The sequence below is a fragment of the Mauremys reevesii genome, linkage group 1 (assembly GCF_016161935.1).
Source record: "Mauremys reevesii isolate NIE-2019 linkage group 1, ASM1616193v1, whole genome shotgun sequence".
Lineage (NCBI taxonomy): Eukaryota > Metazoa > Chordata > Testudines > Geoemydidae > Mauremys > Mauremys reevesii.
The window spans coordinates 345,589,482-345,616,934 of record NC_052623.1 but is presented as its reverse complement, the minus strand read 5'-3'; the positions used below and the strand labels follow the sequence as shown (position 1 = coordinate 345,616,934).

Below are 27,453 nucleotides of genomic sequence, written 5' to 3'. Positions count from 1 at the left end.
GGAGGGGACAAGGGAGGCTGACAGCGGGAGCCTGGCCATCTGGGGTTGACAGCAGGAACCCCGCCGCCCAGGGCTGTCAGTGATTTCTAAGTAAAATCAAGCCTCACTCATGATTTATTTAGAAATCACGTCTCTTGAGATAAATTTCCCTGTGGATACCATCTGATTGTGTTTTTTAATTGACCCAGCCGATTTGGACAATGAATCATTGCCCACCAGACCATTTCTCACATGAAAAGCACCATGTCAAGAAGGGGAAAAAAGCATGATGTTTTTAATTGATGTAATCTGCTTTACATGATCAGACAGGATCACCAGAAAACAGATGTGTTGTAATACATGTCCGGTATCTGAGTGTCTTAATTGGGAGAGAGATTTGGAAAACAGTTATGCAGATCAGTTATGCCTCTTTAAAGGTTTGAGTGTAGCATTCAAAACAGAGAGGTTACTTCTTCGCTAGCTTGCTCCTACCAGATAAGCCCTAGGAGATGATGAGCTCCTTTTGTCTTATAAGATGACAGAGAAAAACACTTTGTGATCACTTTGGAGCGAAAATAAACTGCTTAGCAGTTCATTTTTGATGAGTATAATGGAGAAAAAGCTCAATACTGAGAGCTGTTTGTACAGCCTTTGATTCAGGATAATGCTAATGCAATTATGCCGCAAGGGAACTAGATGTAATGGGTCTTTAAAGATAACACTTGGCTTTTTAACTAGATGTAATGGGTCTTTAAAGATAACACTTGGCTTTTTAAAGATTAATCATAAAGGGGGGCAGTTCAGGAAGGAGGGCTGAAATAAGGGAGGCATGACAGTATTGGGTCAGTTTTGTTTATCCCCTTATATCTTTGTCTTGGAAGAAGACATGTGGCATCCTATTAAAATTTGCACACAACAGGTAACTGAAGATGATGAGTTGATACCAAAGTTCGCAGGATCTCTGGACAGGGTACCACAGCACTTTAGAGTGAGTGCATGGGAAGACAAACTGCTAGCATATTAAGGGATCTGAGGTGAGATTTGAGACTGCAAAGCAAGGGAGTTATTTTGGATTTCCACCTGTGCGACTAATGTGGGATAACCAATTAAAGTGAGATTTCTATGTGCAACTTCTGCTACTAATCAATGATCTCAGAATTTGCCCCATGATTGAATGTATATGCTGGCAAAAAAGAGTTTGTTTTGGGGTATGATGAACACACACACACACACACACACACACACACACACACACACACACACACACGAATAACAAGGTAAACTAAGCTGCTCTTTTCCAGTTGAACATCTCAACAATAGGGCTGTCCCAAAGTGTACCTTCAGATCTGGCCTTCAGAACCCTAAAAACGGGCTAGAGCTGCTCTTTCATTATGACTGCGTGATGAGGGCAAAGCTGATCAGGTATTTGTTGTTAGACAGAAACAATAATCAATTTCTATTAATCTGTCATATAAAATACAAGTACAGGACAATATTATGTGCTGATTGCATATATTTGTATTACTTGTTATTAAAGGTGCCTGTTGATGCAGATAGATTAAGCTAACCGTGATCTAGATCAAGAGAGCTTTAATTTTAACTGGCTGGTGGCCTGGACTCAGAGGATGAGATGAATGTCTGGAACAGCTTTAAGTGTATTGATTAGATCAGAGGACTGGGAGTCAGAACTTCAGGTTCTGTCCTCAACTCTATGTGCCTCCGCCTGTAAAATGGGGATAATGATACCTTTGTGAAAGTCTTTGAAACTCTCCCAGGAAAGCCGCTATGTAAGTACAAAGCACTATTATTGCACTATATTTTAGGTCACTTAGGACTTCACAGTGTGCTGCACACCATGGTGCGCACTTGGACTATCATGTGACAGAACTCAGATCTTTCTGCTCCAAAACCACAGGCTACTATCTCTTGAGCTAAAAGAGAAACACCTCTGCCTGTCAGCAGTAGAAGACCTACTATAAACACCTGAACAGTTTGGAATCTCTCCAGTAGAGGGTAGCAGCACACACGAGCATGTATGTACGCACGCACACACACACACACACACACACAAAATATCACTCTCTCTTCCCAGCCATTACATTCCAAGTACTAAAGCAGCAGTAGAATACACGGACACACCATATAGTAGTCCCTTAAAAAGTGTGAGGAAATATGGAGAAATGTGCAAGGAATTTCCGGAAGTGGTATCCTCCCAAGGAAAAGGCTTGAGAAACATGAGGTTCTACAGACTTTCCTGACAGCTCCCACTGCTCCTCAATGGATGATACTCGTGTTGGAAAATAATATTACAACTTCCAAATAATACTTGATATTTTCTAGAATGTTTCCTAGCATATGGGATTTAATCCACTGGGAGAGGGGAAAAGACACTGTTTTTGTCAGTGAACACAGCTATTCACATGGTGACATTTTGTTATGAGCAAAATAGCAAATATTCTTGCATGTGGAAATGTATTTTTTTTTTTGCAAACAGATAATTTTTCTGTTTTCATAGCAAAACATCATTCTTGTAGTCAGCTGCAGGGTGTTATCCTTTTATTTATTTTTTGGTCTGTGAAAAATTATGACCCATGAAAGAGTTAATTCCTTAGCTTGTAAATTCTTTGGGATCGGGAGCGTCTTTTTGTTGGGTGTTTGCGCAGTCCCTAGCACAATGAGGTGATGGTCTGTGACAGGGGCTCCCAGGTGATCTTCCAATATAAATAATCAATAATAACAAGAATAATTAATAGGAGATGTTGCTAGGTAAGTGTCCTGCCCTCAGGGTACAACCAGCCAATGAGAACTTGTTCTGATGACGTAAGGCTTGTCATTTAGTATATTACCTAGCCACCACTCTCTAGCATCTCACGGAGCTGAATCTTTTTCAGTTCTGAACATTTACTGCAGCTAAACCCCTAGATGTTCTTTATGAAAATCTTGCTGTGATCTATATGTTACGGTTCCTCTCAGTCAGTATATTAAGGGCCAGTTAGAGCCTCTCTCCCCTTTAGTGCTTTTGCACTGGAGATAACCAGTGGTCCCTGAGTGGTGGGAGTGGGGACGCTAGCATGGTAGGCAATGATGAACTCCCCGTAGGGGTGTATGGCTGGGTGGGTTGGGGCTGTGATCCAAACTCCCTTTGCTGCTTCACATTGGCATATGCCAGAGGCCCGGGCTCCTCTTTTTCCTAAGATGTAGCATGACACACCTGTCTATGTTATGTCTACACTGCAGTTAGACACCTGTGGCTGGCCCCTGCCAGCTAACTCAGGCTCACGGGGCTTGGGCTAAGTGGTTGTTTAAGTGCAGTGTAGAAGTTCTGGACTGTCTCTGTTCTAGGCAGACACAGTGCCTCTAGCTATCACTGCTCAGGTGGCATGTCTCACCTTCCTCCCTCCCTCACCCCCCACTATGTGGCTCTGTCTTTAGGAGCTTTAATTGAGCCCTTTTTATGGATTTTTTCCCCCCAACAGCCACCAATTAACAACTTAGATTATCTGGCTAATCACTTTGACAATTTCCTGTGTTAAAATGAGGGCATCTCTGCTGGCTGTGTTTGCAGTTTGCTAAGTGTTGAGCACCGAGGCATATATTTGAACTGTCAATTCATTCGTTTCATTTCTGTCCAACTGATTTACATAACACTGGGAATTTCCTTATCTGTGAGGACCAACGCTGGGTTTGCTGCTAAGCTCTGACAACTAGAGAAAAAAAGTCTCTTGTGCTGCTGACCCATCCCATTTAATAGCTCCCTTCAGAATCACAAATGTCTTTCATTTATATGCTGAGAAAAGAGGGATGATGATGAGGTCGAAAATTTTGCACTTTTTGTTGGCACCTTTGAAAGAATCCTCTTGGTTGGGAGCTGGAAGGTGGCTAAGGGGAATTGTTGGACATGAGATATGGAGCCTTTCCTACAGAAGTGCTACTGTAATGATCTGAGTTCCTGTATGGGTCGCCAGCAGGGTTCATACTGGGGATTTTCAACACTGGAGCACAAACTAAAGGTGTGACTCCATTAGCTCATAGTAGTAGTAGGCAGATATCCTCTAGCAGACCAGTAGAGGGAGACATGACACAGACTTTGCCAGAATGATACACAACCACATTAAAACATGTTGGGTGTGGGAGGAACCCTGGCATGGGAAATTAAATATGACAAACTCGGTTAAGGCAATGTTAGGGTTGCTGTTTTAAGACCAAAAATGACCCGTGGTCTACAAAAGTGTGAACTTGCCCACACATCTGTATTGCATATCCGTAGTGTATTCTACTTGCCTCTTTCCTATGTAATATCTAATGTAATACAATGACAGCATTTGTTAGTATATTAAATTCTATATTGATTATCAAGGAAGGATCATCAGAGGGAGGTTATGAAGCGAAATATGTTAAAGATTATGAGGCACTCTGATACTATGTATCAGAGGGGTAGCCGTGTTAGTCTGGATCTGTAAAAAGCAACAAAGAGTCCTGTGGCACCTTATAGACTAACAGACGTTTTGGAGCATGAGCTTTCGTGGATGTGTCTGATGAAGTGGGTATTCACCCACGAAAGCTTATGCTCCAATACATCTGTTAGTCTGTAAGGTGCCACAGGACTCTTTGTTGCTCTGATACTATGGTAATACAATAGTATCTCAGAAAACTCAACTTTAGTGTTTGTTTAAATACTAAGAATATCCATTTTTCTCTTTATAAATTTGTCAGTGAATGGAGTGTTCTTGAATCTGGGGGACAGATGGGATTTCTAGTGCCAAGCATAATTCAGCAGTCATTCTGCAAACATCCTTACACGGCTGTATCTGCATTGCACGTCAGTCCTCACCTGCAATCCCGGCTTTTCCAGTGCTTGATTGCTGTAGAATAGAGATTTATTGCCGAACTGTGTGGTGACTGTGCATACAAGTCCCATGTATTTGTTGGAGCCTCTTTTAAGGTGAACAGGAGTACTTGTGGCACCTTAGAGACTAACAAATTTATTTCAGCATGAGCTTTCGTGAGCTACAGCTCACTTCTTCGGATGCATAGAATGGAACACACAAACAGGAGATATTTATACATACAGAGAACATGAAAAGGTGGAAGTATGCATACCAACAGGAAAAGTCTAATCAAGTGAGATGAGCTATCATCAGCAGGAGAAAAAAAACCTTTTGAAGTGATAATTAAGATGACCCATAGAAGGTGTGAGGAGAACTTAACATAGGGAAATAGATTCAATTAGTGTAATGACCCAACCATTCCCAGTCTCTGTTTAAGCCTGAGTTAATTGTATCTAATTTGCATATTAATTCGAGTTCAGCAGTCTCTCTTTGGAATCTGTTTTTGAAGTTTTTTTGTTGCAAAATTGCCACCTTCAAATCTGTCACTGAGTGGTTAGAGAGGTTTTCATGTTCTCTGTATGTATAAATATCTCCTGTCTGTGTGTTCCATTCTATGCATCCGAAGAAGTGAGCTGTAGCTCACGAAAGCTCATGCTGAAATAAATTTGTTAGTCTCTAAGGTGCCACAAGTACTCCTGTTCTTTTTGCGGATACAGACTAACATGGCTGCTACTCTGAAACCTGTCTTTTAAGGTGAATTGCAAAGGCTTGATATGTTCCCAAATCAGTTAATCTTGTGCAGATTTCAACCCTCATAACAGTGGCACTTTTCATTTGCAGATTATTGTCCAAATAACCTTTCTAGCAAAGTATTATCATCTCCCTCCCCCAAGAGATGGAGCAAAGAAGTTAAGAGACTTTACAAACTACAGTGAGTTAGTGGAAGAACCAGGATTACAACATTGGAGTTCCTGATTCTTAACGCCTTGTTCAGCCCACTAGGCGATATTTCCTAGTGGTAAAATAAGACATGAATATACTTTAGCGCAGAAACCATGAAGGCCTCATTTCCTTTCCTGGCAAGTCCCAAGTTCAGTATTTGTGTGTGGACTGCAGCAGTCTGATGAAAGCAATGCAGGAAAAAGCTCCCTGCTTTATTTTAGTTGTGTGCAATGTACCAACTATTGCATGGGGGAGAACACAAAAGTTTAACCATGCTAAGAAGTTTCACATTATGCTTTACAATGCATTTGTAATTAATGTAATATATTCTGTTAGGGTGAAATTTACCCCAAAGCAAAGGGCTAGTTTTCAGTATCAATACTGGCTTCAGTGTTGCTGCAGTTTCCTAGTGTAATAAAACCTTTTTCCTGTTAACAAGGAGGTATCTTCTGGTTTTCAGTTGTTCTGCAGGAGGTGAATCGGGTATAGTTAAGGATGTTAGGGTGATCTTACCTGTGCATTTCCATAGTTTCAAACATTTTTGTTATTGCTTACAACCTTAAATTTGAATTTCCTGGCTTTCTAACAAACATTCTTTTGTTAAATTACAGCCTTCTTCCAAAGAGCTTTCCTCTGACATGTATTTTCAACCATACCTCCAGCTGAATTAAGTTTTTTTGTCTGGGAACTTAAAATATCAAAGATTTGAAACAAAAAGAAATCACAGACTAAAATAAACATTAGAATTCTTATAACTCATTGTGGTGACAAAGACTGTCAAAACACTAATCTGTAATTGTAGCTAATAGTACAACAAAATGGGAAATGGATCCAAACAAATCCAATCTCCTCTTATGACTATTTAAGATTGAAATTTTGCGATACTGCATTTGCACGGGGCTCTTTGCCAGCATGGAACATACTGGAGCAAGAAAACCAGGCAGTTTTTACAAAGGCTATAAAACCTGAAAAAATCCCTTGGAAGCAAGTTATTATTTTTGATAGTAGGGTAACATGTAGAGGGCATCAAGAGGGCCCATTTGCCAGGTGGTGCTCTGCAAACAGAGAAGAATGCAGTGCCTGAGAGGATTACAGGCTTAAAGTACAAGGGTAGAAGAAGTGCAAAGGGACTAGCTCATGATCGCACAGGAAGTGAGTGGCAGAGTTATAGAACCTAGGTATCCTTATTCCTACGGCAGTGCCCTACGCTTTCGGCCACCCTACCGCCCAGGTTAACCCATAACTGACTACTATAGAGTTTTGCACTTTCCTCAGAGGCAGCTGATACTGGCCACGGGAGGCTACTGGAGTAGCTGGACCAGTGACCTAATTCAATATCGCAGCTCTCGTGTTCCTGTGTACTTTTAGGTGATGTGGGAAAAGAGCCTGGGAATCAGCAGGGAAATGCGATCTACTTTATTGTTTAAATAATATTGCAATACTTTTTACCTTGAACAAAACGAACCCCCTAAAACGTGGAGCTTCATTGGGGGAACCGGCTCTGTGTCTGCAGAGAGGAATGGCAGTGATGCAGGAAAGAACCACTTGCTTCATCAGCAGTGCAGTGAAGAATAACATTGACCCTTGTCCTTGTTATTCAGTTGTCCATTAGGCAAACAGCAACAGCATTTTAAATAAGCCTAACAGCATTGTTCGTTGTCTGGAACACGTAATAACAGCGTGGTGAATGAGAGGTTTTTTTTAATTTGTGATAGATGGTCTGCATGGGAAAACAAGCAGCACAGCTGTGTTGTGCAGTAGAAGTCAGGGAGAGAGGGAACATTGTGAGTGACGTTACTAAAGCAACACTGGAGCAAATTTCTCCTAGTGTTATGTTAGAGCAGGGGTAGGCAACCTATGGCATGCGTGCCAAAGGTGGCACGCAAGCTGATTTTCAGTGGCACTCACACTGCCCGGGTCCTGGCCACTGGTCTGGGGGGCTCTGCATTTTAATTTAATTTTAAATGAATTTAAACATTTTAAAAACCTTATTTACTTTACATGCAACAATAGTTTAGTTATATATTATAGACTTATAGAAAGAGACCTGCTAAAAACATTAAAACGTATTACTGGCACGTGAAACCTTAAATCAGAGTGAATAAATGAAGACTCGGCACATCACTTCTGAAAGATTGCCGACCCCTGTGTTAGAGACTAATGTGGCCCACTAGGTATGAGGCAAAATTTTCAAACTTTGGTGGCTAACTTTAAGCAAGTGCCAACTTTTGTGGCTTTAACTCATAAGGTATGATTCTGCAGTGCTTTTTCAGGCAAAATGCCTTTTAACTTCAATGGGGATATTGCTTGAGCACGGACTGCAGGACTAGTTCCGTTATATATGATGAATGAGAACAGGCAGAAAAAACACTTGCTCTGTGATAGAACAGAGTATTGTGAATGGAACAAAAAGTTTGTGTGGCCTTTCCCGTTCTGTTATATCGATCTGTTCTGGGATATGTAGACAGGGAGTCTGGAGACCCATGTTCTGGTCTCATATATGCCACTGACTTGTTGTATGACCTTGTCTAAGTCACTTAATGTCACTGAAATTTCACAGAATAGACCTGTCAGGGATGGTCTAGATAATACTTAGTCCTGCCTTGAGTGCAGGGGACTGGACTAGATACTAGAAGACCTCTCAAGATCCCTGCCAGGCCTATGATTTTATGATTCTATGTGTAAATGTTTTACTACAGTACAGTAGATATTGCACATCCTGGAAGGCCCTTGTTCCTGGCCAGGACACAGATAAAAATACCCCGGCAGTAGTCACTCTTGGTTTCACACTGGACTAGAGTTGGGCCTCTCATCTCAATAACCATGAACTTTAGGGAACTTTGGAGCCAAGTCCATGTCTGAACGTGGCAGTGTGGGTCCATTTCTACACAGACCCAACTGCTTTCTGGAACATGACTTTGTGACCAAAAATTTTTACTTTCAGTTATTAGTTTTGTGTTGGTTTTGGAGGTGTGTGTGGGTGAGGGAAATGATAATGGGCATTAAGTCAGTTGTGGAACCAGCAACAGAATCTGACTCCTGCGTCCCTGCTCTGACCAGTAAACCACACAGTCTCTTAGCTGATAAGAGGTGACAGTATGATCAGCTAGCACCTTAGTGCACTTTAGAGCCAGGGCCGGCTCTAGGTTTTTTGCCGCCCCAAGCAAAAAAAAAAAAAAATTGGCCGTAACCCCCCCCCCCCCCCTTTTTTTTTTGGCTTCTACATGTTTGGACTTTGCAATGTTTTGTTTTGTTTTGGACTGTTTAAAATTAAAAAAAAATGAAAACAGAGAATTTGTAGTTAGTGAAATAAAACAATGTCCTACTAGTGACTCATTTACTCAGTGGGCCGGCCAAGGAGTGAGCTGTGTCTGCCTGGGCAGAGCTAAGGCTGCCCTTGCGCCGGAGGCCTTGGCATAGGCAGGACGTCAGCGCCAATCCTAGGGCTCATGTGGTCCATGCGGGTCGGACTAAGTCACACTGCTGGTGGGCTACCCAGCCTGGCTGTCGCTGCCGAGTAGCCAGAGGGGCCTGGAGCTGCGTGGGAGACACCGAACAGCTCTGCCTCCTGTCTCTCCTTCCCTGTGAGCACGCCAGGGCGCTGCTCTCCGGAGCTGGGCGTCGCAGCCCTGTGCTGGCAGAAGCAAGCAGCGGGCGTTGGAGGTGGCTGCCTGGGTTCCTCCAGCCAGGGCACAATCACCTCTGCTCCCCCGGCGCCAATCCCAGTCTGAAACGGCTGTAGCTGCCCTGCCCATGGTCCCATGTCTTGCTATGCAGCACGGGGAGGGGAGAAGGGTTGCAGCCTGGCTCCCACACTGGCCTAGGGCTGGAGGGGCAGTGGACCCCAGGGAGCCTGGCTTGGGGCAGCCTCAGCAACACCCCAGAGTCCCGGGTGGTCACCCCACGGCGTGGCCGGGGACAGAGCTAGCCAGGCAGGGGGCACCGCATGTACCTCTCACGCAGAGCAAACAGGTGGCTGCGGGGTTCGGCTGCAGGGTTCGACTGCCGGGCCCGGGGCAGAGCAGCCGGGGATCGCAGGGCAGCGTGCCCGGGCCTCCCACTCCCCGGGACCCCCGCGAGCCGACTGTGGGCTCGGCCTGCGCAGTGGCAAGAGTTTGGCTCAGCCCAGGCTACTGCTCCCCTCCCCTGGCAGGAGGCAGTGCAGGGGGAAGGGGGAGGCGGAGGCAGGAACAAGCTGAGGAGGAGCCCGCATGTTCTGCCGCCACCCCCTGCGCTCCGCGACCGGGGCAGGGCCGCACTACCGGTTCCTGCCTGAGGGGGGCTGGTTAGAGAACAAAGGGCAGTCAGGAGCCAGCCCAGGACATTGCCTCAGGTCGTTGCTGGTGCACCAGCATCATGCCGCCCCTGGTAATTTGCCGCCCCAAACACCTGCTTGTTTTGCTGGTGCCTAAAGCTGCCCCTGCTTAGGGCATGCCAGAACTTACCTGTTATGAAAGTGCCTGTGAAGACTTTTCCTATTTATTTGTGTCAGTGTGTTCGGTGATTTAAACTCAGGGCATGTCTTCACTAGCAATGTAAAAGCGGCACAGCGTTGGGAGAGGGGTCTCCCAGCGTGCTAAAAGAACCACCTCCGCGAGGGACGTAGCTACCAGCGCTGTCTACACTGGCACTTTACAGTGCTGAAACTTGCAGTGCTCGGAGGTGGGGAGTGGGGTGTTTCACACCCGAGCGAGAAAGCTGCAGTGCTGCGAAGTACAAGTGTAGACAAGCCTTTAGCCTGTCTGTGGAGAATCCAGGAAGAGAGAAACAACAATCTGTGGTTGTTTAAGATCTTTTTATGAAATGGCTTACTGTTGTTTGGTCAATTCAATCTCAGAGGACTCTTCACACTGGAAACGGTGTATTTTCACACCATTGGTACTCGCTGATTACTTTCCATAGCATGGCTAGGTAAAGTACACAGCAAAACCTAACTATATCATAATTAAGATCATTAGCCATATAGAACCTGACAATGTGAAATCTGCTGCATGACTACTGTTGATTTAGTATGACAGTGCACTTGCTAGTGCAGTGGAAATCTGTTCAACATGTAAGTCTCAGTGAATGGAAAATGCAAGTTTTATTCCTTCATTGGCTGTTTGTTTGATAGGGCCTGTATTTGTATTTTTTGTGGCAATGAAGCATATTGAGATACTATGGCAAATGCACTCTGCCATAAGTGCATTTCATTAATTTTATCTCAGGACTTGAATTTTCATATTTAAATCACAGTTTGAACAAACCCTAGAGAAATGTGGAAGGGCAAAGATTCTTGCACCTTAATACATCTTTATATGCACTACAGTTTAATATTGTAGCTATTGTTTTCTGTTAGAAAACTGGCAAAGATGGAATCCTTTTGGATGCAAATACAACATGTTCTAACAAAGTTCTTGAAGCCCTAATCTGTCCTTGTAACTCTATATTAAAGAGAGTAATTAGGATGGGAAATGATATAAACAAATTCAAATCATAGAAGATGGACTCGTTGTGGGATGCTGCATGGTCCAATGGTTTTAGACGGTGATAGGATATCAGGACTCCTTGACTGTCTTCTAAAGTTTGGTCACTGGCTGTGTGATGTTGGGCAAGTCACTTAACCCCTCTGTGCTTCTGTTATACCCTTTTTTGAAACATGTATTAAAAACGTACCTAGATCACAGAAGCATTTTGTGGCTTAATTAGAGGTTTGCAAAGACCCAACCCCCTAGAATGAAAAACTGCATGGCCAAGACTTCTTAAAATAGGAGCCCAAAATTCAGCTCCTAAGTCCATATTTAGGCAGCTAAAAAGGGGGTCTGATTTTGCAGAAGAGCTGGGTACCCACTAGCTCCCATTGATTTTCACTTTTGAAAATCACGTTCCTTATTTATCTAATATACTGTATTAACTGTAGATGTAGGCTGGGATTTTCCAAGGCGCTTAAAAGTTTTGGAGGCTTGGGTGGGATTTTTGTAAATTGCTAATGGATTTAGGAGTAGTAAATATGCTTCTAATTCCCTTAGGCACTTTGAAAGCCTCACTCTTTGCTATTTCCCATTTAATGGGAATTGGGCATCCAAATCACTTAGTAGCTTTAAAATCTCAGCCACTTGGTGCCTAATTTTAGTCTTATGTTTTTTTAAATCTTGGCCTATCTGTGCAAAATACCGTACAAGTTTTCCCTTCAGCGTGAAAATAATTTGTTGGTCATATTGTGGGAGAGGGACAAAATCCTGCAAGACATTTTCACAAGGTAGAAAACTCACTTTACTTGTTGTCTTCATAGACATTGTACTTTTTCCACCCATGAAATTTCCGATAAAAATAAATTCTAACTTCATAATCTTACTGATCAGTTTGTAAAGACATTGATTTTTGTCATTGATTCTGTCATCCCCAGCATAGTCTTGCTTTTCACAGTTTCAGGACTCCACAACTACTTTGGAAATGTAGCTTCCATAAGACTGCTCCCTAGGGAGTGGATCTGGCAAACACTTAAGCACCTTCATAGCCCCATTAAATGCAATGGGCTCACTCACATGCCAAAAGTTTTTCATACTTAAATGTTAGCAGGAGAGGAACTTATGAGAACTTTGTAGCGAGACAGGCTATGTGCATCACAGGTTTAGGCCCTGATGCAGGAAAGCATTTAAGCATGAGCTTGACTGTAGGTATGTGCTTACATCCTGTTGGCTTCAGTGATGAAAGCACAAGCTTAAAGTTGGGCAAATGCAGAAGTGCTTTGTTCAAGACGGAATGGACTAAAGCATGTGCATAAGTGTTTTGCTAAATAGAGGCCTTAATACTTTGGTCACCTTAGAATCAGGAGGGAACTCACCACTTCCCTCCCTAGCCTTCCCCACGGTCTGAGTAATGGATCTACCAGTCTTAGCAGACTGCATGCACCGTCCTTCCAGCAGCAATGCCATCTGGGATGTCATTTGATGGATCTCATCAGCTAAGCAGCAGACTGGAGGCTGATCAATACTTGGAAGGGAAACTCCCACAGAAAACTCAAGTGCTACAGGGAGTATCGATGGCGATTCAGTTAGTGGCACTCTGAGTCAGTCACTGAGCCAGTGCCGTGGCATGCTGGAATGTGCTGTGTATGAGATGCGAATGGGAAATCTTGGAATAAGATTGGGTTTTGGATTGAGAGGCTGCAGGTCTTCCTCCTTGAATCCAGGGGAAAAGTTCCTAGTGAGAAGGATTGAAATGTTGGAAGCTGGGGTGAGAGTCAATTCAGAATAATGAGGTAGCAGAATGTTCTGATGCCTGGCGGGTTGTAGGAGGAGGAGGAAGAGGGGGTAAGGGGAAGGGAGGGAGAAGTACCATTTGCACAAATAAATGGATAAATACAGCAGATGTAGATCCTAAAGTGAGAAGGGGTTGTCGAGTCAGCCCCCCTGTATATCGCAGCTCATGGAACCTCCCTGAAATAATTCCTGTTTGAATTGGGCCATGTGCATCTTTGGTGCAACTTCAGTGATTATGCTAGAGTTGAATCTGGCCCTTAAGGCTCAATCCGGCTCCTGCTGAAATCAAGAGGAGTTTTATGGGAGTTGGATCGGACCCTTAAGGATGGATTAATTTGGCCCAAAAGCTCTACAATTAAGCTAAATTCCAGTCCAGCCATACACTTTAATCTCTCCCCACTACATCACTGGTGACAACTTCTCCAAGACTGTTTGGAGCTGTCTGTGGGCATATCTATACTGCAGTCACAGTGTGCCTGTGGCATGTGTAGACACACCCCAGCTAGTTTTAATGTAGCTAGCTTGGAGCAGTCAGGCCACAGCAGGATGCATGTTAGCACAGGTTGTACCAGCCCACCCCAGAACCCCGGATACTTACTTGTGCACGCGGAAGTCTGTGCTGCTGTGTCTTTGCTGCTATCACACCCTGTGATGGCAACATACCCTTTGATTCTTCTCTCTCTCTCTAAGCCCTGTTCCTTCTTCTTCTACCATATCTATGCAATCCTTTCCTTCCTCTTGCTCTCCATCCCTGATTCCCTGGGTCTTGACTGAGTTAATCCCCACTTGACTACGACAACCTCCTTCTCTTTGGCTTCTGATAGGTCTCACCTCTCCCTTTTATTCTTAAGCTTGTCACTGTCTTTTGTTGCCCCTCTGGTTACATCCTCTCCCTAACCAGTGATGCCACCTTTGGGGCTGTGGGCCCCCAAAGGGGAGGCGGTTGCAGGTGCCCACCATTGCTGGAAGTTGTCACTCTCTGGGGATACTTTTCACTACCACAGGCTGCATGAATCTAGCCCTGTGTTTGTTCAACACTCGCAACATGAAAAGTGGTCTAGGAGTGCCAAACAGGGGCGGCTCTAGGCATTTTGCCGCCCCAAGCACGGCAGGCAGGCTGCCTTCAGCGGCTTGCCTGCGGAGGGTCCACTGGTCCCACGGCTTTGGCGGGAGGTCCGCCGAAGCCGCGGGAGCAGCGGACCCTCTGCAGGCAAGCCGCCGAAGGCAGCCTGCCTGCCGCCCTCGCGGCAACCGGCAGAGCGCCCCCAGTGGCTTGCCGCCCCAAGCACGCGCTTGGTGTGCTGGGGCCTGGAGCCGCCCCTGGTGCCAAAAGCTGTCATTCAGCGAGGATCGCCCCATTTTGTCCTTCTAAAATAAAGAAATAGGGTTAATCATAATGAGTAGAACTCTAAGTTCCCAGAAAACATTCAGTGGGCAATAAATTCACATCCAGGGTTGGATACAACTTCCGTGCCCAAAGCCTTGCCAGTAAACGGTGGAGGAAATACATTAAAATTTTTACGGCAGCTGAAACCCAGGCATTTCCTAGAGCAGCACCTACTGAAAAGAAACATAGAGGCCGGGCCTTCATTTATTTCATTGTTTTAGAACAGTAATGAACTTGAGCTAAAAATGGAAGCTTTCTTTAGTTTTACAGCACCTTAAATGTATACAATACTGTACAATAGGTAGAACGAGCTGCATGGATAAGAGATCCCTTCCTTGAAGCACTTGCAGTCTAAAGACAAGAGACTGTTGTGATACACAACCAAACACATGCAGAGCACAGAGTCGATTGTATGCATCAAAAGCATATGAGAACAGGACCTGAGGAGTTCTTTGGAGGAACAGGAGCCTATGAGTGGGAGACTGAGCACCTTCATTGCCTACAGAAATCGATGGGAACTGAAGGTTCTCAGCAGCTAGCTGAATCAGGACATGTGTGATCATTGACTAGGCTGTTCTAAGCATTAGGGTTGGCTTAAAGAATAATTTCATTCATTAAATAATTACAAGTATTCAGGCATAATGAAATCACTGCATAGGTCTTTAAAAATCCTGTTGCTCTTCTTGGATCTTTATTACTCAAGCCATTAGATGTGTGTGAGCCCCAGAATGCAGTATGTTGGTTCCACGGTGTGCTGAAAAGCTATCATCTAAGCACAGAAGCACTGAGCAGAAGTCAGTGAGGTTACCTTGTTTGTAGAAACGTGCAAGTCAGATCAGAATTTGGGTTAGTGAAAGCTCGCTGGAACACCATGCTATCCCTTGCTAAAATGTCACTTCTGCATGTAGGCAAAATTCACAACATACGCTTTGCAGCAATCCCAAGAATCTATTCCTAACTTCCTGTTATAGTTTCCTTATTATTTACTATTAACTACAAAAGTCTTTCTATGTAAACGGAAGCATTCTCTTTCCTAATCACCATCCTCCTGCTATTCCCGGATTCATTTATCCATTCATGGAATGATTCATTCAGTTCTTTCACATCCACGGGAGCAATTTTGAGGTTACAAATGCTTGACTATGTCATCAGATCTATGAATCATGAAGGAAGAACCTGGCCATGAAAAGGAACAGCTTATGTTTATTCACAGACACTTAGATAACCAGCAATCCTGGGAAATGAAAAGTCTGAGAAAGTTCATGGCAGTTTAATGAGGTTGTGATCAAATATTAACATTTTAAGAGCTTGCTGGAGCATGGCTGTGTTTTGTTCAGGCTGCTAGTGACTTGTCTTTTTATGGAGTGCCATGTGGCTGGCAGAATAATCTACTGATGGAAGGAAAACATATCCTGGTTCTTTTTATTTTATATAAATATGATAATGCAGCTGTATGACCTTAGGCTGTGATCTTGTCAGATAAGCAATTGGCTGTGAGACCTATAGGGCAAACCAAGGTGCTACAGGAAATGTTTTTTGATTAGCCGTACGGTAGGAATTGCCATTCTGAATCAGAACCAATGTTCATCTAGTGCAATATCCTGTCTCTGACCAGTACCAGATACTTCAGAAGAAGATATAAGAGATGTACATTAAAGGTGAGGTTCCCAGCCCTCCCCTCCCCCACACTCTTGGAAGTTAGCGGCTGGCTTGTACCCTCAAACATAAATATCCTTTATACATTTTCTCCTATCTGATGTGACTGTGTATGTTCATATTATTCACGTACATGCCTGATCCTGTCTTGAATCCTCTTATGCTCTTCAGTAATCTCTTGTGGCTTTATGGTTTGTTCCAAGGGTTAGTTTTACATTGTGTAAAAAGCCTCATTAGCTATTCTTCTCCATCTGAAGCAGGTTTGAACAAATGTTGCTGGGGCACACTGGGCTGCTCACATGTGCCATCTTTCAAGGGAGGTTTATAGCTCTGGTCCTAACTTCTGATGATCCTTTCAGATCCCATGGCACTTTTAACAATAATTGGGAAGTTATTGCAAGTGTCTTGGCCAAGGATCACTAAGTGCTTATGACCATTTATGAACGAGGCCCAGAGAGTGAAGTATTACTATAGGTGGGAAATTTAGGCAGAAGATGCTAAGTAACTTACCTGAAGTCACATGTTAAGTCAGTGGCAAAACCAGCAATAGAATTTTGGAGGTACTAGGTTCCAGACCTGTGCTTATACTATGATTGTAAACCCCTTGGGCAAGGACTTTTCTGTTTCTTCTGTGTTTGTACAGCTCCTAGCACAACAGGGTCCCAGTCCATGCCTAAGCTTTTAGGTGCTGTGGTAATACAAATAATAATAATAATAGACCATGATTTTCTATTAAAACTGTCCATTTGCTCAGTAAGTCTTGGCAACAGGAATATGCCATGAATGTTAACATATGCATAGTTTATAAATCAAATGAAAGCTGCTATCTATGTGTCCTTGATAACAAAATGGGTATAGCAGCTTTCATAGCCCTAGATCCACACTTGAAGTACAGGTACAGAAAAGATATATTTTGAGACCAATCTTTTCCTTCTTTCAGGGGTGCGTTTTCTGAAGTAGTTTTGGCCGAAGAGAGGGCTAGTGGAAAACTCTTTGCAGTCAAGTGCATCCCCAAGAAAGCACTGAAGGGGAAGGAAAGCAGCATAGAGAATGAAATCGCAGTCCTGAGAAAGTAAGTATTGAATACACGCATCCCCTTCTACGGTTTGAATTGGCGCGTTTGTCCACTCTGTGGAGCAGGAAGGGCTGTGGTCAGTGAACGAGAATTGTGATTTGTAAATGTGACTGAGTTGCTTAGCTTACTGCAGGTGGTTGGGAACGTCTGGGCATAAACTGTGCTGTAAATACCGTATTTTCTGCACCATAAGGCGCACCGGATTATAAGGTGCAGTCTCAATTACGGGATCTATTTCTGTACTTAACCCATACATAAAGCGCACCGTATTATAAGGCGCATGCTAAAACATACGGTCTACAAAAAAAAGGTAACGGTGTTCATAGTGTAGTAAAAAGGTAACGGAAGCAAAACAGTGAGTTTAGTTGAACTTTATTCTACTATTTAACAATACACTCACATTATTTTTTAATCAATCTTCTCCCACAAATCCATCAAAGTCCTCATCTTCTGTGTCTGAATTGAACAGCTGGGCAATTTCGCCATCAAACATGCCGGGTTCTCTCTCATCATTGTCGGAGTCAGTCTCGTTGCCAGGTGTCTGTTCAGCAATCTTGTTACTGCAGTAGGTGCGGAAGATGGCCAGCTTTTCTTTGTAATCCGCCGGCAGTTGCTGCGCCACGGTAGTTCTTGCGCGGATGGAGAGATGACGCCTTTTCATAAAACGAAAGCACCAAGACGGACCTCCTTGAAAGTGTTCGATCTTCATGTCTTGTGCTATCGTTGTTGCCTTCAGTCGAATGGTGACTGTAGAGACGCTTCTCCCGGCTGTTCTTTGTTCAATAATCCATTGTTCAAGTTGGTCTTCTAACTGTGGCCACCTCGATTTGTTCCCGCGGAAACTCTGTTTCGTCTTCTTAACTTGGCGCAGTTCATTTTCTTGCTTCCTCCACTTCCGAACCATAGATTCATTGATGTTGAATTCTTTCGCAGCTGCTCTATTCCCATTTACAACCGCGTAACTGATAGCCTGTAGTTTGAATTGTGCCTCGTAAGCATGTCTCTTCACTGGTGCCATTTTCGGGGGTCCTTAGACAAACAAATGTTGTTTTGCAGCATACCGGTAGTATACCTACCGGAGGAGTGGAGAAGGTAAACGTACGTACTGTACGTATTACGTAATGTTCTCTGATTGGTTTATCGCTGCCAGCGTACGTAGTTTACGTATTACGTCCCTGTGTCAGCGAAAAATGGTCCGACAGTCAATCAAGCAAAGCGCTTACCAAAGTCGCACAACAACATTTTTACAGATTTTGGAACTCAGTGCACACATAAGGCGCACCGGATTATAAGACGCACGGCCAATTTTTGAGAAAATTTAAGGCTCTTAGGTGCGCCTTATAGTGCGGAAAATACGGTAGTTTCAGCAATTATCTGTTATCCTTGTGCATTAATGCAGCTAGGTTAATGCATGGTGGGAGGAGGGAAGGGAATGGGTCTGGGGAGCTTAAGATCCTGTAAATGAAGCCTGATCCTGGTTCCACTGAAATCAATGCTCTCAGCCAACCCTCACTCCATGTAATGCAGACTGTGTTGGTGGCGGCACCTTGTATCACTGAGATTAAACATGCCCATCTCTGTTATTGACTTCTCAGCACAGTTCCATTGTAACCATTTAAGGCCCAATCCTTGCATTTTTCACACACAGTCCAAACTCCTACTGACTCTGATGGGAGGTTTCGGTGTGCAAAGACTGCAGGATCAGGCCCCAAGTCTTGATCATTTATAAGGTTCACATTGATAATTATTTCAGCAGCGTGCAACAAAACCAATCCCAAACCTTCAAATCAAAAGTGCCACAACCATGCTAAAGACACAGACAGCAAGAGCTGAAAGATTGGGGCAAAAGGGCAAACTCAGTCACTCTCAGGCAAACCATCCCAGTAGCTGAATGGGATCCAGTCCCACGGAGTGAAGTGAATGGGGCTCCATGGGGCCTCAGGGGTCTGCCCCAGTTGCAAGATCAAGGCTTAAAGTGGACCCCCTACAACAAAAACACGTAGGGTTCAGTCACAAGAGTGGGAGGGGACTGCCCCAAAGAGGAGATTGTTAAGGGACGGTTGAGAGAAAGAATTGTGTTTTAAGGAGCGAGTTGCAGGAGGAAGAACAGGTTGTTGGTATAACCATAGGTCTCAAACCTGGTCCCGTTTATGGGAGCAGCCACACTCCAGTGCTCTACCTGGCAGCATGCTGACAATGGCTTATCTGGGACCCAGTGCCGGCTCTAGGCACCAGCACTCCAAGCATGTGCTTGGGGCAGCACTTTCCAAGGGGCAGCACTCCGGCTCCATTTTTTTTTTTTTGGCTTGGGGCGCAAAAAGCCGGGAGCTGGCCCTGAGTGGAGGTGAGCTGCGGCGGTGGGGGGCGCCGGGAGGGCCGCAGGAAGTAACCCGAGGGGGGTAGAGGAACCACTCCCCCCCCAGCTCACCTCCGCTCCACTGCTGCCTGCTCCCCCGAGTGCACCGCTGCTCCGCTTCTCCCCCCTCCCTCCCAGACTTGCCGCGTGAATCAGCCGCGTGAATCTGCTGTTTTGCGGCAAGCCTGAGAGGGAGGGGGGGAGAAGCGGAGCGGCGGCGGCGCGCTCAAGGGAGCAGGCGGAGCGGAGGAGAGCTGCGGCAGTGAGGGGGTGCGGGGAGGGACGCAGGAAGTAACCCTGGGGGGGCGGACAGAGCAACCGCTTCCCCCCAGCTCACCTCTGCCTCCTCCCCCAAGCGCGCCACCACTCCGCTTCTCCCTCCCTCCCTCCCAGGGGGTAGGAGGGGAAATGCGGTGCGCCCAGGGGAGGAGGCGGGGCCAGGGATTTGGGGAAGGGGTTGGAATGGGGTGGGAAAGGGGCGGAGTTGGGGCAGGGCTGGAGGGGTGTGGGAAAATATTTTTGCTTGGGGCGGCAAAAAACTTGGACAGGTTTCAGAGTAGCAGTCGTGTTAGTCTGTATCCGCAAAAAGAACAGGAGTCCTTGTGGCACCTTAGAGACTAACGAATTTATTTCAGCTCACGAAAGCTCACGCTGAAATAAATTTGTTAGTCTCTAAGGTGCCACAAGTACTCCTGTTCTTTTTTTGAAAAAACTTGGGGCTTGTCTATACTTACCAGCCGGGTCGACGCGGTGAGTTCGACTTCTCGGAGTTCGAACTATCGCGTCTAATCTGGACGCAATAGTTCGAACTCCGGAAGCGCCGCGGTCGACTCCGGTACTCCACCACTGCAAATGGCGGTGGCGGAGTCGACCTTGGAGCCGCGGACTTCGATTCCGCGGCGTCTGGACGGGTGAGTAGTTCGAACTAGGGTACTTCGAGTTCAGCTACGCTATTCGAGTTCAGCTACGTAGCTGAACTTGCGTACCCTAGTTCGACCCCTGCCCTTAGTGTAGACCTGCCCTTGGAGCCAGCCCTGCTGGGACCCATGAAACCCAGCCCCACTGTGAGCCTCTGCCCCTAAGGTCCAGTTGGCAGAGTCCCAGAATGGCTGTTTGGCCCCCTGGCCCTGCCTATGCCAGCAGTAGGATCAGGAAGCTGTCTGAACAGCTAGGCTCTGCCCTGTTCTAGACTCTGTGCCTTATACTACTGCTTCTGCTTCTCTTGCTTGATTTCCTGGTATCTCAACCAGCTTGACTCCTGGCATGTGACTTGTGGTTCCCGACCTCCGGTTTGTTTCCTGCCGCTTACCCCCTAGTAACCTGACCTGGCCTGATTATGGTTCATGCCTCATGATTCTGATCTCCAGTTTGTCTCCTGCTTCTGACCTCCCGGTGTCCTCACCCAGCCGACGCCTGTCTTGTGACTGTGGACTCTGGCTCTGACTATTAGGTCTTGCTGCCCACGAGCTGGCTGTGACAGTTGTGTATTGTTGCCAAGCAACAAAGCTCATCTGCTGTTTAGTGGCCACATCCAGGCAACCGGAGCCAGCAGCACAACCGAGCAGCCTAGAGTAGATGTTGCTTCGATGGAATCATCCACCAATGTTTACATCTTGGTATGAGACTGGTAATTTTGCCTACCGTAATGATGGCTTGCATAAACGTTGACCCCAGGAATGCACAGCGGACAAATAATTTAGGGTCATTTATTGCTTCTGTTTTGTAAAGTATTTCTCCTATATTCTGACAAAGCACTTCTTGAGAGAAGAGAAGGCAGCAGCACAGGCTACACCATTCGAACTGCAATGGCAAAGTAGCATGTGGATGAAAAATGCCTTATTTGTCATACAGTTAGATCCACTTGGTCTGCTGCCCACTCAGTGGCGGATGTAGAGTTAGTGGGGCCCTTTGCTCAGCTTCATTTTTGGGGCCTCTCCTTGGGATCCAGCCAAGAAAAAGAACATTCTCTCTTATCTTCCCCCCACCCCCGTAGTTCATTCTTTTTTTCTTCATCCTCCTTCTATAAGTAATAGGAAGTAAATGAAAATAAAGTGAGGTACATTCATTGTTTTTGTAGTCTAACTTATTTTTCCACCGACCACTTGAAAATCGCTGAGGGTCTCGGTGGACCACTTAATGATCTTTCCAAATATTGTTTGTACCATTGTTTGTACCGTTAGCTAACTATTGTAAAGCACTTTGGATAAGAGCATTTTATTAAAAAAAATGTAAAAAAGCTTTGGGGTGTGGGGTCTGGCCAGGAGTTAGGGTGCGAGAGGGGGCTCAGGGCTGGGAGAGGGGGTTGGGGTGTGGAGCACTTATCTAGGGCAGCTCCTGTTTGGTGCAAGGGGTGTAGGTGGGGATGTGGGGGAGGGTGCAGGAGTCAGGGTGGGCAGGGGGCTGTGGCTGTGGGGGGTTGCAGGAGTCAGGGAGGGCAGGGTGTGTGTGAGGGGGTGCAGGAGTCAGGGCTCGGAGTGTGTGGGGGGTGCAGGAGTCAGGGCTGGGAGTGTGTGGTGGGTGCAGGAGTTAGAGAGGGCAGGGGTTGGGGGTGCAGGGTCTGGGAGGGAGTTAGGGTGTAGGAGGGGGCCCCGCCTTTGCTCCACCCTGCCCAATTCTACCTCCTTCCCCAAGGCTCCACCCCTGCCTGTTCTCTGCCTCCTCCCCCAAGGGCACTGTGGCCCCGCTCCTCCCTCGACCTGAGCACCAGCAAACAGCTGTTTGGCAGTGGGGGAAGTGCTGGAAGGGATGGGGAGGGGCAGGAACGCTGCATGCTCGGGGGAAGAGGCGGGGAGAGCTTGGCTGCTGGTGAATGCGGAGCTTGCAGCAGGAGCCTTAGGAGCTGGCAGGACCAAATTTTTGCCCCCACAGCTGCCCAGTCCTGGGGCCCCCTGTTGTTGGGGGGCCCTGTGCCAGGGCACCCTGTGTTTCACTGTAAATCCACCTCTGTGCCCACTACACATTAGGAGTTTGCTGCAAAGAGAAAGACTTGTTCATTTTTATCTCTTAATGTCTGCTACTTAGTTGTTGCTAATACAACCTTAGGAGGTCTCTGTATTTACTCTGAAAATAGATTCACTTTGTTAATGATCCCAGTATTGAATTTGTGTGTGGCACCAGGGAAACACTGAATTTTTTTTTTAAAAAAACCCTTCTCTTCACAATTGATGAGGGGGTGGGAAATCAGCCTCTTTCACTGTTCAAACAGACACTCCAAATGAATTCTCTATATGATAGGCAGATATTAGACATAGCTTTAAACATGGTTGGGCGGATCCGGAGCTGCGGTTGCTAGGCTGCCAAGGTATCTCTAATTGTCCTGCTTTTGTTTCTGGTGAGCTTAATGCCCAGGGTAACGTTTAGTGTGTATGTTGTCTAATTACTGGTTGGAGCGCCAGAGCCTTGGGCTGATTTAAAAGACTGTAAGGATTGGTGGAGGCCCTTACCCAGCTGTCTGATCCTGAGAATGGTGCATGACTGTAGGAGGTGATAGAGATTCACCCCCATTCCATGAGAGAGAAGTATAGAGCTTACTAGGAGTAGATGCAGAGATCGCATATTAACAGATTCTATGGCCAGAAGGGGCCATTGTGCTCATGTAGTCTGACCTCCTGCATGACACTGGCCATGGAATTTCCCCAAAATAATTCCTGTTTGAATGAGAGCTTATCCTTCAGAAAAAACATCTCATGTGAACAGGGGCAGCTCTGTGTATTTTGCCGCCCCAAGCACAGCAGTCAGGCGGCTTTCGGTGGCATGCCTGCAGGAGGGCCGCTGGTAACACGGATTTGGCAGCATGCCTGCGGGAGGTCCACCAGTCCCGCGCCTTCGGTGAACTCGCCGCTGAATTGCCGCCGAAACTGTGGGACTGGCAGACCTCCTGCAGGAATGCTGCCGAAGGCAGCCTGACTGCCGCCCTCACGGCGACTGGCAGGCCACCCCCTGTGGCTTGCCACCCCAGGCACACGCTTGGTGTGCTGGTGCCTGGAGCCGCCCCTGCACGTGAATATGCAGACCTCTTTGGATCCCAGTCCTTCCCATTGTCCTTGCACTGTCCCCATGGAGGTTGCTAATGCCATTAGCTCTCACTGGAGAAGAGAAAGGACCACTCTAATTGTAGCACAAACAGAATATTTGTGACCTCTTTGGGAAAGAGTCTCTGGCCAGGAGTTCTGTCTTCCCCCTCCCTCTGCCTGATCTGCAAAGGATGAGATTCTGTTACAGCCCCAGATAGAGAGCATTACATCAAGCTGTGGCAGTCCATTCTTTTAGCACTAGAGGTCCCCAGTGCAATCCCTGGTGGCTTGGCCAAGAGTAGCATCCATCATATAAGGAAACCACCCAAACTATTTACAGTCCTGTAGTGACAGAGGCACGGGGGTGTGTGTGTGTGTGGGGGGTTACCTGAGAGCTAGGAGATGACACTGAGGAGGCACTCAGCACTCACGGGACTGCCCTGACTCCATGATGTGGGTTGGTTCCTCACAACTGATAGGGAACCACAAGAAATCTGAGAGGGGCAATGCGCGACAGCACTCTTCGCTGGATAACAGCTGCCAGGAGACAAGGCCCCTTGAGGATGAACAACTCAACCCCCACCCAGTCAAATGTAGGAGGGAGAAGACAGAACTCTTGGCCAGTGGGTTACACTTACCCCATTGCTCCAGAGGAGGTTTGTCTGCACCTCCCTTCCAAGTCCATGTAGGTCTCTGCAGCTGCAGAGTCCCACCAGATCATGGCAGCTCTGGCAGGCTACATACCACTGAACTGCCAGACTGACAATTTGGATCCTAGTGAGTATATCATATATTAAAATGGAGTGTAGTATTACCTTCCTATTTAGGATCAACTCTGGATATCATAAAACCTAATATTAGAGCAGGAAACTAGGATTCAGGACTCCTGGATCCTATTCCTGGCATGCCATTGATTTCCTCTATCACCTTAAGTATCTCAACCACTGGCTACCTAGTCTTAAATATATTTAAAACATTTGATTATATATAATATGAATGGTTAAAGTATAAATTAATTATTTGTATTGCACAGTTATACAAATTCAACTAGTTTTTAAATCTTCTTCTGCCTTATTTTATGCACAGAGAAATTGGAAAAAATTATTAAAATAAGATAAATAAAAGAAGCAAACTTTAGAGGAAGAGGAAAGAGAAGAGGAGGGAAGAAAGTGGGCAGAGAAGAGGTGAAGGTGAGGGGAGCCTCTACACATTTAATAGGATCATCCTGATACTTCCAGGAGAGGTTTCCATGTCTCTGAGATATGGGGTATTTCAGTTACGGTATACATTTCTTTCCAGGGTAGCCAACCTTACGATGTCTGTGCTCCAGTCTTCAATTGTGGATTGCTTTTTGGATTTCCATTTTTGTAGCACTAGTCTTTTAGCAATTATTAGTGCCAACGTTTTTCATATTTATTTAGCTTCCAATTAATATCCATTAAGTTTAAAATTACATGTTTAGCTTGTAACACAATTTTATTTGTCAAGAAAAAAATAACTGCAATTAAATTCTGGCCAAACATTCAGATGTAAGAATATTCCGGAGGATATAGGTTAAATTAGCGCCTGCTGAATCGCAGCGCCAACATTTGTCCGACTTAACGGCACCTGTTTCGAACAATTGGAGAGAGGTCCACTGCATTCATGAGTTTCCACTAGATTAATCTTAACCAGAGGTCCAAAGAGCATTCAAAGCACTGGCTAAAACTTGTTACCATTAGTTAGCAGAGAATAATTGGCCTATTTCCTTCTTTTGTTTCTTTTCTAGGAAATCCATGTTTAATTCAAGTTTGCTGGCCAAATTTGCAGATCATGTTGCCATAGGTCTTGGTAATCTGGGTAATATCTGAAGAAATGAAAGCAGTTCGTTTGAGTCTGGGATAGTGCAGACATCAGGGCCAAACAAATGGGAGATGGCATGTTTAAGTTGGACATATTGACATTCCTTCTTAGGGTACGTCTACACTACCCGCTGGAGTGGTGGGTAGTGATCGATCTATCGGGGATCGATTTATCGCATCTAGTGTAGACGTGATAAAATCGATCCCCAATCACTCTGCTGTCAGCTCCGGAACTCCACCGTGGCGAGAGGCAGAAGCGGAGTTGACAGGGGAGCGGCAGTGGTCGACTTGCCACCGTCCTCATGGCCAGGTAAATCGACCTAAGATACGCAACTTCAGCTATGCGAATAGCGTAGCTGAAGTCGGCGTATCTTAGGTTGACCGCCCCCCCGCCCCCAGTGTAGACCTAGCCTTAGTCTCTAGATCAGGGGTAGTCAATAGGCGGACTGCAAGCCAAATCTGGACCGCTAGAGGCTTTTGAACAGACCGCAAAATCTTTTTATTTAGTTATTATTATCATTATTGTTATTTTTATGTACAGAGAAATTGGAAAAAAATTATTAGAATAAGATATCAGGGAATTGAAGGGATTAATCAATAAACGGAAATCTTCATTACATTATTTAGATCTGGTATCTCTTATAAGTGTACATTGATGGCAAATGGACTGAATATTTCCGGGTTTATTATAAACCCCAAATCTAGGAAATTAGATGGGATGAAACAAAGTAAAATCATCGGGGAAAAATATTTAAAAAGGGGTGCAGGGAAGGATTGGAAAAGACACCAGAAGGGAGAGTGCTTCAGAAAGAAAACAAAATCACACTTCTCTGTTCAATCTTGCCGATCCATAGGCGTAAAGATGCCAGTGATTTGGCTGGAGTCAGAATTTTGGAGAGGGATATGCTTCTGGTGCACTGGAATCATGAGTGAGGGTGGGGTAGATGCAAGTAAAGGAGGTGCATCCATATTGTAAAACTCCAGCCTGCTAACAGCAGCCGCTGGAGCCCATAGCTGCTTACCGCGTTTGGGTTGAGGGCCTAGAGGGTCAAAATTCAATCAGAGACAAAATTCTTCTTCCCACCACTTGCTCCTCAGCTTGCTCTGTCTGCTGGTAATCCCGGGAATGTGAAGGGAAGGAAACTGAAGGAAGGGAGGAGCAATTATGGATTTGCCCTGTCCAGTTTGTTGCTAAACACAGAACTGAATTCTAGCACTGCAGTGACTGATCTGGTAAAGCTGTTTTAATGAATCCCATCTGTACCTTCTGTGGGGGTCTTTTGCTAGAGTGAGATCTGATGCCTTTCAGCTTCCTCTGTTGTTCTAAAAACTAAACACCTTGCCCTCCTAGCAGGGAAGGAAATAAAGTAGTCTCAACCCAACCCTATGGCTAGGGCTCTTGATCTATTGAATTTAGCCCTCTTTTCCACCACGTCTTTCATGTAATCTGGGAAAATCATCATCCTGTGTCCCTTCCATGTTGGATTTTATGTTCATGGGTTGTTTTTCTTAAGAATGAGTCCCTTAATATTGTATTTTAAAAATCTCACAATTATGGCCCGGGACTTTGCATCTGGAGGGGATTTTGGTGCAAGGGAACAATGGACTATCTTAATATCTAAGTTCTGTTTGAGAGGAGAAACAAAAGTGTTGGGAGGATGGTGGATAAAATTTCCACAGCCCTCATTTTTTTCCAGCCCCTTTGGGAGGCTGAAAATTCTCAGATTATTTCTCCTTGATCTTCCACTGATGCCCTTCCCCTTCCCCTGCAGTGCTTTAATAGACATTTCCTATTGCTCCAAGGTTATATTCATGGTCCTCACTGTCTTCTAGTGAGGAGATTCTATTCTCGGCTTCCTCTCCTCTAGGTGGCAAGCCTTGCAAATTCACTCGATGTGCACTAGTTATATGTGGGATCTCCATTATATCTTAAGATATTTTTCTGAAGATAGTCTGCTCCCTTAGTTTGTTTTAACCAGCCTGTAATTTCATATAGTCTCAGAGGGGCAGATTTTCCCTGCTGCAGGAGGGCTGTCTTACAACCTCTGTTTTTTAGGATTTTGTGGAAACTCTGGCAACAAAGGAGCATTCATAATGGAATCACATTAAAAGAAAAGAGTTGTAGAATAATATC

General features: G+C 45.4%; 1 protein-coding gene across 4 annotated transcripts in view; it reads left to right on the top strand.

Moving 5' to 3' along the window:
- CAMK1D (calcium/calmodulin dependent protein kinase ID) overlaps nucleotides 1–27,453 on the top strand; it is a 351,475-nt gene that overhangs the window by 131,075 nt on the left and 192,947 nt on the right. For all 4 annotated transcript variants that reach the window (XM_039519397.1, XM_039519401.1, XM_039519399.1 and 1 more), the window contains one exon: nucleotides 16,975–17,106. In XM_039519397.1, coding sequence (XP_039375331.1) covers nucleotides 16,975–17,106 — 132 coding nt within the window. The remainder of the gene's footprint in view (nucleotides 1–16,974; nucleotides 17,107–27,453) is intronic.